Source organism: Canis lupus, chromosome 37 (assembly GCF_003254725.2).
Source record: "Canis lupus dingo isolate Sandy chromosome 37, ASM325472v2, whole genome shotgun sequence".
Lineage (NCBI taxonomy): Eukaryota > Metazoa > Chordata > Mammalia > Carnivora > Canidae > Canis > Canis lupus.
The window spans coordinates 1,894,251-1,908,357 of NC_064279.1; the positions used below are offsets into that span (position 1 = coordinate 1,894,251).

At 48.2% G+C, this 14,107-nt stretch overlaps 2 protein-coding genes across 2 annotated transcripts in view; both read right to left on the minus strand.

The window, feature by feature from the left end:
- The window catches only part of STAT1 (signal transducer and activator of transcription 1), a 40,431-nt gene extending 31,660 nt beyond the window's left edge, over window positions 1–8,771 (minus strand). The window contains exons 1-5 of the mRNA XM_025441554.3: window positions 8,615–8,771; window positions 8,194–8,330; window positions 4,511–4,639; window positions 3,230–3,374; window positions 1,629–1,727 (exon numbers count right to left, since the gene is read on the minus strand). Coding sequence (XP_025297339.3) covers window positions 1,629–1,727; window positions 3,230–3,374; window positions 4,511–4,638 — 372 coding nt within the window. The 5' untranslated portion in view covers window position 4,639; window positions 8,194–8,330; window positions 8,615–8,771. The remainder of the gene's footprint in view (window positions 1–1,628; window positions 1,728–3,229; window positions 3,375–4,510; window positions 4,640–8,193; window positions 8,331–8,614) is intronic.
- LOC112656438 (putative uncharacterized protein WWC2-AS2) lies at window positions 8,169–11,029 on the minus strand. Its single transcript, XM_025441791.1, has 3 exons — window positions 11,010–11,029; window positions 8,615–9,038; window positions 8,169–8,330 (listed from the first exon to the last, which is right to left on the minus strand). The coding sequence occupies exons 1-3, from the start codon at window positions 11,027–11,029 to the stop codon at window positions 8,169–8,171; spliced, it is 606 nt and encodes a 201-aa protein (XP_025297576.1).
- Between the last annotated feature and the right edge of the window lie 3,078 nt (window positions 11,030–14,107).

Consider the following 14,107-nt stretch of genomic DNA (forward strand, 5'->3'; position numbering starts at 1 on the left):
TCCCAAAGGGGCCAAATGTGAGGCGAGGGATGCCTGGGTGCCAAGGAGGGAGGCCCACTCTGCCTCCCTCTGCTCCGGGCAGTCCTCTCAAGGTGGACACAGGAGCGGCCAGCCCATCGCATAGCATCCTTAAGACAAAAATGTCACACAACCACAACGGTCCTGCTGGACACCTCCCAGGTGCAGAGGGCCACGCTGACACGCACACCTCCTGCGGGGAGGCCGGGCGGCCAACACCGGCACGCACGCACTTAGGTTCATAGGCCATGAAGCAGACGGACTAGCTTGACATGAGAACAAATAATGCCGATCTTTACCTGCTCAGCACAGCAAGGTGCTTTCAATGTGACAGGAACGAAACGCCCAGGGAAGCAGCAGATGCCCAAGGACTGGGTCAAATGCCCAGAATGTGCATGGAGAATGGCATTCAGCACCGCTACTTGGGCTCTAGTACACGGGCACGGTGTCCCCTCATCCTGGAAGGGTCTTAGCCAGAACCACCCACGCGGTGGTGTCACAGCGACCTGCCTTCTGGGTTGTTCCCACCACCCCCTCATCCAGGAAAGGAATAAACAGATGCCGTGGCAACTTTAAAAATCTGAACCCTAATCGCCAGGTAGGCTCATAATAGTACTAGTAAAACCATGATCAAGAATCTTGGTACTAAAAAAAAAAAAAAAAAAAAAAAAAATCTTGGCACTAAAACAAAGTCTGACTCATTCCGTTTGGATGCCTTATATATTTAAGATTTAAATTCGACACTATTCAAAACAAAGCTCTTGATTTTCCCAACAACTTGTTCTTCTCCAAAACATACCAGGTCCTACAGAAGTCCGACTCCTGTCCTTTCTTTCCTTCCCAGCTCGATAAACAATATGTCCAAGTGACTCAGGTTTCAAACCACCAAATCATCCTGTTTTCCCCTTTCCCTCACTCCCACCTCTGATGCTCAACGTAAGCCACGCTGGTACCATATCCATAACCTCATCCGCCCACCTCCTACCTCTACCCACTGCACCTTCTCCGAGGACACTTCCACTTCCTCGGGCTGCCGCTGCACGAGCTCTCAGTCAGCCTGCTTCCTTCTCTGCCCCAGGGCTCAGAGAAGCTTCCTGCAGGATCTAAAGACACAACCCCAGGGCACCCGGGTGGCTCAGTGGTTGAGCGCCTGCTTTTGGCTCAGTTCATGATCCAGGGTCCTGGGATCGAGTCCCGCATCGGGCTCCCTGCTGGGAGCCTGCTTCTCCCTCTGCCTGTGTCTCTCATGAATAAATACATAAAATATTTTTAAAAAATAAAACAAAGACACAAACCCATCCCCGAATACTCCAGTACTCTCTCACAGCATCCTGCTTTGGTATCTGCATAGTAATTACCACTATCTGAAGCTATTCTGTTTATGTTTTATTTCTCTCCCCCACCAGAATGACTTCCATTAGATTACAGTCCTTTCTTACAGCCTGGGTCCCATCAAATCTCTGTATCTGATCTTTCCCATTTTCTGGGGCTGTCAAATCAGAGGACTATTCACTACTGGCTTGCACAGGGGTGTTGATAATATTTGTTGGATAAATGAATGAATTTTTTATTTTACTATAATCTTCGGTGTTTAATTAGAAAAAAAGTACCTGATTGAATCTCTGGGCATTTTCCAGGATCTTCCTTTCCTCCTTCAGACAGTTATAGATGATCATAGACATCTGTATTGGGTCTTCCTGAAAATTATCCTAGATAGGGATTGTTAGAATAAGAACAAATGAAATTTCAGAATGTTTAAGCCATTGTATATTATAAATTGCATTTGTTTCTATCTACTGAGATAACTCATCTTGAATTTATTAAATTCTTACACAAGCTATTTTTGGTAAAATCAAAATATTCTTTTCATAAATTATGACAAAAGCTTTCCAATAAGTGTAGGTATCTAAGTTATTTCTTGATTTAAAAAACCAAGTATTTTCAAACATGGTTCCTCTAATGACTTTTTAATTTCCGTTCTTCATGAAGCCATTTATGTTCCATTAGGATCCTGAGACAATGCAAATGATACAAAAACTATGCCATTTCTCAATTAATTTATCTGCTAGTCTCTGTATTGAATTAGTCAAAGATACTCTTTTCAGTTTTCCTATATCCTTGTCAACGCGGGTTGCAAAATACTAGCAATCGGGGGGCTCTTCAATAATAGGCACGTTCAAACAAAGTCTATAGCAGAGCAAATTTCTGTAAATTTAAGCTGCCTTCCCCTGTCACTGGTATTATGTAATCATAGATATGTTCACAAAGGAAGAAAAACCTTCTAATTACCTAAGTTGAACAGTTTGATTGTGTTGTATGACTGATTTTTTTTTTAAATTTATTTATGATAGTCACAGAGAGAGAGAGAGAGAGAGAGAGAGAGAGGCAGAGACACAGGCAGAGGGAGAAGCAGGCTCCATGCACCGGGAGCCCGACGTGGGACTTGATCCCGGGTCTCCAGGATCACGCCCTGGGCCAAAGGCAGGCGCCAAACCGCTGCGCCACCCAGGGATCCCCGATTGTGTTGTATGAAACAAGAAAACAATCGCTCTCGTTTCCATGGAAACAGAAAAATTCTGTTAATATAGAAGTAAATACAGTAGCCAGGCTTAAGGAACTCCTGAAATTCTGTAGCCCATTCTCTCCTGCCTGGGACTCCCTGGGACCATCCCATCTGTGGGAGAGCAAATCTTCCAAAAGCAAGGAAAGGTGGATCTAGCTCCAATTCACCAACTCAGTATCAGGCCTCAGGAACGTCAAACTTTTCCGGGCTTCTTCTTCATCTGTATACCAAGGACTTATTTTTAATTTTATTTTTTTATACCAAGGACTTAGACCAGATTCACACTAAGTTCCTTTGAGCTTCTACATGTTACTACAGCTCACTGCTTTGACAATGGGACCCCTTCCCTTGGGTTTCAATTTCAACAATGTTTAGTAAAACAGGTGACAGCATCACATTTCTCTCAGAATTACGGACACCTCGCAGGTGATACATCTAAACCTCAAAATTCCCTGTATGTTTACAAAATGAACTGATATTTTACTCTGCTTATATGCTGTAAAATATTAGCTATACAAAGGGAGTTTATTTACCAGCTCTGAAACTTTAAAAAATACCAATAAAATGCATGCTCAAGAATATTCACTCAGTGAAGAAGACTCTTATGCTTGGGAACATTTTGGCTAAAATGCAAAAACCAAGTCATACCTGAAGGTTACGCTTGCTTTTCCTTATGTTATGCTGCAACAAAAAATTATTCTCCAAAGAAAAGCGACTATACTGATCATCCAGCTGTGATAGGAGGTCGTGAAAACGGATGGTGGCAAATGAAACATCATTAGCAGCATGCTCCCTGGGAGATTTAAAATTCACACATTTCATTTTAGATACTATAAACAGACAAAATAAACATTGCTTTCCTTATGAAAATTATTCAAGAAGCCAAATTTTTAGCGTTTTCTTAGGATTTTTCCTTCTTTTAAGGCTGACATTGTTTTTAACAGCTGTTTGTACTATATTTCTATTACACACAATTAGCATAAAAAAATCCAGAACTCTGGGGCAGCCTGGGTGGCTCAGCAGTTTAGCGCCTGCCTTCGGCCCATGGCGTGATCCTGGAGACCCGGGATCCAGTCCTGTGTCGGGCTCCCTGCATGGAGCCTGCTTCTCCCTCTGCCTGTGTCTCTGCCTCTCTCTCTCTCTCTCCTTCTCTGTCTCTCATGAATAAAATCTTATAAAAAAAAAAAAAATCCAGAACTCAGATTGTGCACGAAACTGCTAATGGTAATTATCTCTGGAGGGGAAAAAAAAAACAGTAGGGGCCTTTACTTTGTACGTCAAATACTTTTAAAAACATTTAGAATTTTTGCAGTCAGCAAATAGTAAATTTTTTTTTTTTAAGATTTTACTTATTTATTCATGAGAGACACAGAGAGAGGGACAGAGACACAGGCCGAGGGAAAAGCAGGCTCCATGCAGGGAGCCCGATGTGGGACTTGATCCCAGGACCCCGGGGTCACACCCTGGGCCAAAGGCAGACGCTCAATCGCTGAGCCACCCAGGCGTCCCAGCAAATAGTAAATTTTAAAACAGAATACTTATCAGTTTTTAGAGACGTCCTCTAATTTTATTATCTTCATATTTCTAATCAATATGTCGCCATAATTTAGCTATAAATGACTTCTTTTAACTTACTTCTTTCTATAACCTGGATCTTAATGTGGAAAATAATTGGTGCCAGCATTATCTAACGTGTCCAAAGCATTTAGGAGTATGCATCATAATCAAATGGACAGAACTACCTTAAAAGACTCAATGACTAACCCATTTACTTTTGTAGAGTCAAATGCCATTTTTCAAACCAATACGTTTCTCTGCAACAGATAATCCAAACAGCTACAATGAGATTCATCTTTTAACCAGTGTGGCTCCGAGTCACTTAATCACTTTAAAAGCATAGAAAAACTTCAAGTGAGCCTTCCTTCTTACCAGTCTTGTTTTTCTAGCCACTGTGCCAGGTACTGTCTGATTTCCATGGGAAAACAGTCATCATAGAGCTGGTGAACCTGCTCCAGGAATTTGGAGTCAAGCTGCTGAAGCTCATACCACTGGGACATCCTGTAAGGACACAAAACACAAAACACAGATCATGAATGGAAGACCGTAATTCCAAAGAAAGCTTATCTAGCATTATGCTTCTTTAAAAAATCATACTTAATCCAAAACGTAATTTGTCTCTGAAATATATAATTTAAGTGATGTTTATACACTAAAGCCTGTTTTTTTTAAGGTTTGGGGGTTAATATTCTTTTCCTCTCCAGAAAACACATCTTTGGGCCTTTTGCTCAAATGTCAACATACCAGGGAAGCCTTTTTGGATGCTTTGCTTAAACTGACACCACTTCTCACCTCATAAACACTCTCCCTCTGCCCTGATGTGTTTTGTTCCATAGCACTTACCACCATCTAACCCACCATATATTTTCTTTTTTATTTTGATTACTGTTTTCCCCGCGCGAAGGGAAGAATTTGGAGGGAAGTGGACTGTTCACTGCTATCTCTCCAGAACAGTGCTGGGCACATAATATGACTTTGGAATGAATCTGGACTTTCATCATATAAAAAATGGAAAATAGTATTTCATTAGATTTACTTTCAGACAAATTCTAAGAACCCTCCAAAAACTGCTCTCTTAGGAGCACAGTACATTTGGGGTGCCTGGGTGGCTCAGTCAGTTGGACGTCTGACTTTGGCTCAGGTCAAGATCTCAGGGTCCTGAGGTTGAGCCCCAGCATTGGGCTCTGAGCTCAGTGAGGAGTCTGCTGGGGATTCTCTCCCTCTCCCTCTAGCCCTCCCCCTGTTCACATGCCCTCACTCTCTAAAATAAATAAGTAAATCTTAAAAAAAAAAAAAAGAAAAAAGAAAGAAAGAAAGAAATACAGTGCATTTGTAATTTAACTCGAAGAATTTTATTTTTAAATGCTTTTTTTTTTTTTAATTTTTAATTTATTTATTCATGAGAGACACAGGCAGAGGGAGAAGCAGGCTCCATGCAGGGAGCCCCATGCAGGACTGGATCCCAGTTCTCCAGGATCACACCCCAGGCTGAAGGCAGGTGCTAAACCACTGAGCCACCGGGCTGCCCAACTAAGAAGAAGAAGAATTTTAAACTGGTATTTTATATTTTGTGATTCATATGGTAAAATGAATTATTTTTGTCCTGTACCTTTTAAAACAGATTTTCTTCTTGGCTGACTACAAACAATAAAACTAGCTCAAAAAGTCTTTAATATCAGTAACAATTTAAAGATTGAAACCACATTGTTAAATATAATTTCAATATATTTAAATATAATTTCACTTCTTTGGATAAGTGTAAGTCAGTTTTTGCATAGCAGTTCTAAGGAAATGAAAACAGAACCCGAATTTAAGGAAGTCCCAGCATCTATGAAGAAAACAAAGGGCGTCCCATTACCACAGCATAACTTAGGATTTACACTAGTGCACAGCTGCAATATGCAGAGTGGGTATATGTGAATCTTGTCCCAGCAGGCCTCTGGGAAGGGGTCTAGATTTTCGTGCAGGGTGTGGACAAGCACACATGTGCAGGCAAGAAGTTACATCTACTCCACGAATTTCCTTCCAAGGAAAGAAAAGCAAGAATATGGTGGGACTATAAAACTCATTGCCATCACAATACGAGTAGAAATGGACACAAACAGGGATGCCCGGGTGGTGGCTCAGCGGTTGAGCAGCTGCCTCTGGCTCAGGTCATGACCCTGGGGTCCTGGATCAAGACTCACATCAGGCTCCCCACATGGAACCTACTTCTCCCTCTACCTGTATCTCTGCCTCTCTCTGTGTCTCACACGAAAAAATAAAATCTTATTAAAAATAAAAAAAGAAGAAACGGACACAAATCTCCCCTCTGGCATACCTGCAACAGGAATCTGATTTTTCACTTCAAATTAATTTTACCTGAGTGGGAGACTCCAAATCTGTGGCTCTTCCCTCTCTGCTAAGTGTTTATTTAATAAGGATGTGCCTACAGCAACTACACTGGCCAGAGGTCAGCCAGAGGGAGTATAACACCTTTTTTTTTTTTTTTTTTAAGATTTTATTTATTTATTCATGAGAGACACGGAGAGAGCGAGAGGCAGAGACACAGGCAGAGGGAGAAGCAGGCTCCATGCAGGGAGCCTGATGTGGGACTCGATCCCAGGACTCCAGGATCACGCCCTGGGCTGAAGGTGGGCGCTAAACTGCTGAGCCACCCAGGGATCCCCGGTATAACCCCTATTATTAGATGCTGGACCTCGGGCAAGTCACTTCCCTATCAACAGTGTGGCTGTTAAGAATGAATGAACTGGTACAGACACAGCACCGGGCACAAAGCAGGCAACTAATAAATTCATGCTAACAACTCCGAATCCGTGTCATCTTCTCACAAAACCTGTAACCAATGCGAAGAGTGCCATGACCACCTCCCCGTCACCATGCTCAAGCTCCAGTGCTATACGGACTCCTTCCTGCAGTCCCAAGACCTCCCACCTCCCTGCTTCCCAAACCACGTCCCAGTCTAGCCTCCTGCTGCACACACTTGGACCACATCACTGTCTTGCTCAAAAGTGCTGCCGTTTGCCCGTTCCGAGGCTGATGTGCACCCTGACCCTATTTTCACCCATTAACAAAGCAAACCAACTGCCAAATGGTCTACTGTGTTTTGGCTAGGCCCAACACTGTGGCGCTGCTCCGGCTGTCATCCACCCTTGGAAACAGCCTCCCCAGGGATCTCTGCCTCTCTACATCCTCCCACTATTCTAAGGTAGATGTGAATGCCCCTTCTTCCAGAAAGCCATCTGGGACTTACCCAGGGACAACTAAGCTGTCTTTAACTTGTGTGCCACAGCATTCTGTACCCTGTCTTGGAGCATCAGCTCCTTATAAAGCTCCAGGATTTCTCCCCTGAGTGAAGTAAGTTGCCAGGACTGTGTCCTCCTCTTCTTTCTTTCTTTCTTTCTTTTTTTTTTTTTTTTAAAAACATCCTTGGTACATTACACGGTGTCTCGCACGTAGTATGTGTTCAACAGGTTTACTGAATTGAAATCTAGTGTATTTCACATTGAATTAAGAGTAGGGGGTAAGGGGATCCCTGGGTGGCTCAGCGGTTGAGCACCCGCCTTGGGCCCAGGGCGTGACCCCAGAGACCTGGGATTGAGTCCCACCTCGGGTTCCCTGCATGGAGCCTGCTTCTCCCTCTGCCTCTCTCTGTGTCTCTCATGAATAAATAAATAAAATCTTAAAAAAAAAAAAAAAAAAAAAAAGAGTACGGGGCAAACCACATTATGCTGCACCAAGCCTCAGCTCTGCATCCTTGTTAAGCAGCAGCTGCATCCGGGATTGTGCTGGAGGCTCAAGTCCTCTAGTTCTGTGCCATAAAAATGACCTTTCCAACCTATACAAACGCTTGGAGCACAGTCAGCCACACACATGCACACACACGGCCCCCAAATCTTCAGTATTAGTCACCACTTTTTAAACAACTGACATCGCTCGGGGGTTTGCAGGAACTTTTATATTCCAGGAAGACGTTAAGCTGCTCCGTCTGTACGCACCGGTGCAGGACTAAGAGTCCCAGACGGGACATTCATTCCTCGGGAGCAACTACTGACCTGCTCCCGGGGGGCCCGCGAGGGCCTGAGGATCCAACCCAAGCGGCAGCTGTTGGCTGCTGGCGAGGCGCGGGCGGCCGGGCCTGCACGCACACGGTGGGAGCGTCCCAGCTGGCACAGGGAAAAGGGAAACTTTCCTGCGGGGAGAAGAAGAGGTGAGAAGGGGACAGGGTGGAGGCGGGGGGTGGGGGGAGTGGAGGTGAAAGGGGGAGAGGCAGGGTTTGGGGGAGGGTGTCTTAGGAGCTTCCTTTCCTGCGGGGCGCCAGCGCCTGAAGGCTCGGGGAGCGGGCACCCCGCGACCCCCCGACCCCGGGAGCGCTGGGCCGCCCCCCGCGCCGCCCCCCGGGCTCCCCCGCCCAGCCCCGCCCCGCGAGCACCGGGCCCCCCGCCCCCGCGAGCACCGGGCGAGCAGGCCACTCACCGCGCGCGGCGCTGGCCCGGCCTCGGCGGCGTCCGGGTCCGAGGGCTCGGCCCGGGGGGTCACAGCGCCCGGGTCCCTCGGCGACTGTGCGGGAAAGCGGAAGCGCCCGGCGCGTAAAAGACCGAGGCCGGCGCCCCGCCCCCCGCCGCCTCGGCCAATCAGCGGCCGCGGCCGCCTCGGCCAATCGGACGCGGCTGTTCCGCGGGCGCGCCGCCCCTCCCCCCGGACCCGCCGCAGCCCGGGCGCTGGGCCCCCCGCGGAGGCGCGAGGCCGGGCGACCCCGGCGGTGACCGCGGCGGTGACCCCGGCGGCCGGAGGGGCGGCTCGCAGGGCTCGCAGGCCGGTGCACGGGCCCCGCGGCGGGGAGCCGAGGCAGGCGGCGGGCGGGGAGGCGGGCACCCCCGGAGCCGCGGGGGCGGCGCACCTGCTCGGCGCCCAGCGCGGCCCGTGTGAGCCTCCCCGCCCCCCGCCCCCACCCCCCCCCCCCGACCTCGGGCCGCGGTGCGAGGCGGCGTCGGGGGTGTCCAGGTGCGGCCAGGTGCGGCCAGGTGTGGACGAGCCCGGGCTGCGCTGGAGACCCGACGGCCCCGCGCGCAGCGGCCGTGCGGCTCTGGAGGCAGGCGCTCCTGCTCCTGCTCCTGCTCCCGCCCCCGCTCCCGCCCCCGCTCCCGCCCCCGCCCCCGCTCCCGCCCCCGCTCCTGCTCCTGCGCTCCTCCCCGCACGCGCAGCGTCCGCTCCGGACACCTGCCCCGTTGACACCTGCCCCCTCTGGACACCTGCCCCCTCCGGACACCTGCCCCGTCTGGACCCGTCGCCTCCGGACACCTGTCCCCTCCGGACACCTGTCGCCTCCGGACACCTGCCCCCTCCGGACACCTGTCCCCTCTGGACACCTGTCCCCTCAAACCTGCCCCCTGTTGGAAGAACTGGCACGTGTCAGAGCGTCGAGGCCCTTGGGGTCTGGGTGTGGGCTCCTCCCGCCCCCGCACACCTGTTCTCCAGCCCGCTCGGTGCTCCTGCTGGCGATGCCCCAAGTCCCACCAACTTGTCTCCAGCTCCTACACCATCCCCCACATTTTCCTCATTTTGATGATTGCAGTAGATTCCCAAATGGCTGCTTCACTTTAACTCTTTTTTTCAAATTGAAGATTTATCTGTTCATGAGACACAGAGACGGGCAGAGACCCAGGCAGAGGGAGAAGCAGGCTCCCTGCGGGGAGCCTGACACGAGACTCGATCCCAGGACCCTGGGGGTCACGCCCTGAGCTGAAGGCAGGTGCTCAACCCCTGAGCCACCCAGGTGCCCCTCACTTAAGCTCTTAATTGCCCCTCCCCTTTTTAAATTTTTTTAAAAAATAATCTCTACACTCATCATAGGACTTGAACTCACAGCCCCAAGCTCGAGTGGCATGCCATACCAACTGAGGCAGCCAGGTGCCCTGCCTTTAATGCTCTTTTAATCCGCTCTCCCTACGACAGTTTGAGTGATTTTTTTTTTTTATTTCAAAGCAGATCATGTGTTTGCCACTTGCAAAATCCTATGATGGGTTTTCTTACCGAATTCAAATTTCTCAATATAGTTTACAAAGCCCTGGTTCCCCATTTCTTCCTCTAATCCTGTCTTTCTTGCTATTCTTTCTTTTCCAGACTTCAGCACTTTTGTCTTTCCCCAAACTCCGGGCCTTTCACCAGCAGTTCTCTATTTGGAAAGTCCCTTGGGGCAACATCCCTTTCTCTCAACCTCTTTTCTGGCATCCAGGAGGCCAGCCTAGATGAGATCTTCTTGGAATGTATGCCCACAAGATAAGTTGGCGCCTTCAAGTAGATGGAACTTGAATCAAGCCATGAATAATAAGACGCCCTTGGGTACAAAAAAGATCTCAGTAGGCTCCCAAAGCTATGCTTATGCTCTTTCTTGTCACATATTCAGCCTCGCAAAGCCAGTACCGACCTGCGATAGCAATGACCCCTGGCACCAAAGTGGCAGCCTTCTGTAAAAAGAGATGCCAGGCCGCTACAAAACGCCCTTTCCCCCCTACTTATGTGCATTTAGGACCCAAGACAATGTTGGAGAAAATCTGCCTCTAGGAAGAGTCAGCATTTGTTATCAAGTTCTGTGGATGCCTCCTTCCCTGTGCCTTTGTTGTCCTTCGTTTTACTGTCATGGACCAAACTCCACCGTAGCTCTCATCGCTTCAGAACTGGAATGCGACAAAAGACCAGTTCGACTACCGTCTTCCCTTCCCTTTCCTCTCCACTGTTTGCCAAATTAAGTCCTTGAAAACGTTAACCACATTGATACCCTCAGTCCCTACTCAAGAACCCTGACAACTCTCATTGCAGTTAGGATAAACACCAGCTCTGCTAGTCTGGATCCTCCACAGAATGTTCTTACCTTTTGGCCTTGTCCCCCATTGTCCCAGGACCCAGCGAAATTCTATCCATTGTTTTACTCCCACCCCCAAGCTTTTAATTTGCCTGTTTCTGGCCCTTTGCTCATACCATTGGCAAGTATTGTGCTTACTCAATGGCATGTGCTGCCCCTTACTCACTTTGAATATCAAGTCTTTATGCAACTCTTAAAACTAAGCCAAAATCCTATATTCTCCTTCTGGAACCATTTAATCCTGTGGTGATTAATCTCGTCTCTGAAATAACATGATATGTGTCTCCATTTATGTCAACAGTCCCTACATTATGTTTTTTGAAGTCTTCAGGCCTTATTCTCTCCAAGATTCTAAGTTCCAGGAGGGCAAGCTTATGTATTTTCTAAGTGTGACTAACATACCAACTGCTGAAAAAGCAACCAAATACAGAACCAAACCGAATAAAAGAACTAGAGATCCAGAAGTGGAAAACCCAAATGTGCGATGGCTCCCTGGAATAGTCAGCTTAGGAAACCGTATCTCTATACTAACAGTGCCCACTTCGCAAAAGACATCAATCTGGAAAAAAAAAAATAGCTAATACCATGTTTGGTAGATTGCATTATTTTTCCATTTGTTTCGTTCCCTTCCCACTCCTTGCCCTGGTTCACTCTGGCCGTGACATGGCGGTGACATGGAATATAAGCAGATGTGAGGTACACTCAGGTATAACCCACCCGAGACCTTGAATGTCTGTAGGATCAACATGCCCTCGTGCACTTTCTCTGCCCGGAGCAGAACTGCTGCAGCCTACCCACAGCCCCATGAGGAAGGGGTGTTTGTTTGTGGTCCCTGTTGGAAGTCCCTGCGGTTTCCTCCCCCACTACCCCGCCCACAGGAAGGGCTGACTGCCTCACCGATGACAGAATCAAAAATCTAAATTATCTTCAGCAGAGTGTTGCTATGCTGAAGCTAACGGGATAGAACCTGGTAAAACACAGTAATTGCAAAGACCTGTATTTGGGTTTGAAAGGGGAAAAAAAGGGCAACAAATGACAGGGTGCTCTTTGCTGCCAGTGGCCAGCTTGGGAGTCCTTTGCGCACTGTATCTGGCCAGTTGCTAGCAATCCATCAGAAAGGGCAAGTAAGGTGAAACTGACTCCTCCCCCTCCCTCTCCCTCCCCCCCCCCCCCCCCAGCTGGTGTTTAAAGGAGAGTCCGAGATGGTGGAACTACATTTTATAAGTAACCGAAAGCACTGTAGTAACTCATAAATTAACATGACGTTACAGTGAAAAGATTTTTAGGAACCACCCCAGATCTATTTGAAGCGAATTTATTTTTGCTTTGAGAGTCATCCAGAAGACAATATCATTCCTATTCTTCACTCATCCCTTTTTTTTTTTTAAATTTCCAATCACTCGGTCATATTTATTTAATTATATTTACAAGAACAACAAATGTAAAGGATACAGCGCAGTTTGCAAACCAGGGCAAAAAGATAGATATCGTCAGTTACATAATTCTCATCAGAAGACATTAGGATCAGGCACCTGGGTGGCTCAGTGGTTGAGTGTCTGCCTTCAGCTCAGGCAGGGAGCCTGCTTCTTGCTCTGCCTATGTCTCTGTGTGTCTCATGAATAAATGAATAAAATCTTTTTTTTTTTATAAGAAATTAGGATCTCCTAACAAGGGCCACGTTATTCCTTCCTTTTATCTACTTACTTTTGCAATGTGACTCTGTAGCTCCTTTCAGCAACAGGTGGGAACTATTTTTGCACCTGTTGAATCTGGGCTGGCTTCTGACTTGCTTCGACCAATACTGTGCAGCAGACGTGACACTGCGCCGTCCTGAGCCCAGGCCTCAAGGGACCTCACAGTACCGGATTCCAGAAACCCTGCCGTCCTCCAAGGCAAGTCAGCTGGGCCGGCTGGAACATCAGAGAGCACCCCAAACACCGCTGAGAGATGCAGCTGGCAGAGCTTGGGCCTCAGAGGCGTGGGAGCGAGATCGGAGCCCTGACGCCTACGGGGAGAACTGCCCAGTGTGCCCCAGACTCACAAGCAATGATGCGCGGTGCTTGTTTTATCCTGAGTTTTGAGGATAGTTCAGTTTGTTATGTAGCAATAGATCACTGATATAGACCTTATGGGGGAAAGAAAAGCATCCTACTATTGAATTATAAAATGTAATTTCTCAGGGAGTGCCCGGCCCCCCCACAAATATTTTCCTTGGGGTCTCTGGATCCCCAGTAGGACACTATGCTGTGTGTTCTTACTGACACACCCATGAACAACTTACTCCCTCTGTGTCCCATCTTGATGGCCTTGGTCTGTTTCAAAGTGGCAGCGACACATCCGTTTAGAAAAATCTACAGTTCCATTTTGCATTTGCGACACATTTTTCCAATGTTGTACTCATGTTGGTAACTTCTCTCCAATGGGAGAAATGACCCTTAATCAATGGAAGGCATCTTTGCTAATCTGTTAATACAGCGGGGTTAAAATAAGGGATTTCTGAACTCCCCTGTAGTTCTCTGGGTTTTTGATATTCATATGCCTGAATACGAGCGTTATGCTTTCGAAGACCAGTTATTGTATCAAATTGAACTGTATAAAATTGTATAAAATTGAAATACACGGAAGAAATCGTTATTCTATTACTGCGGGAATATATAGCAACGTAAATACAGGGAACACTGGACAAGAGGGAGAGACAGAGGGAAAATATTTGAAACTGTCAAAGTTTCCGGGTGGTGGGTCACTACATAAACTTGTTTCTTTTTCTTTTTCTTCCGCGTGTCTCACGGGCACACCTGCGCTCCCGGCCGCAGCCGCGCACCTGCGGGTCCCGCGCGCCGGCCGCCGGGAGGGGGCGCTCGCAGCTCCGCCACCGGCGCGGCGGGAGGGACGGCAGCGCGCGGAAGAGCCGTCCACGTGCTTTCGGGGAAACCGGCCGCGAGCGAGAAGGCGCCGAAGTGGCAGGAAACCGAAAAGCGAAAGTAAATGGGCGCGGGGAGCAGTGCGCAGGCGCGGCCCGGGGCTCCCCCCGCACCCCCCCCAGCTCTGGCTGCAGGTAGCGACCCCGGCCCCTCCCCCCGCTGCAGGTCGCCGCCCCCCCGCCCTCA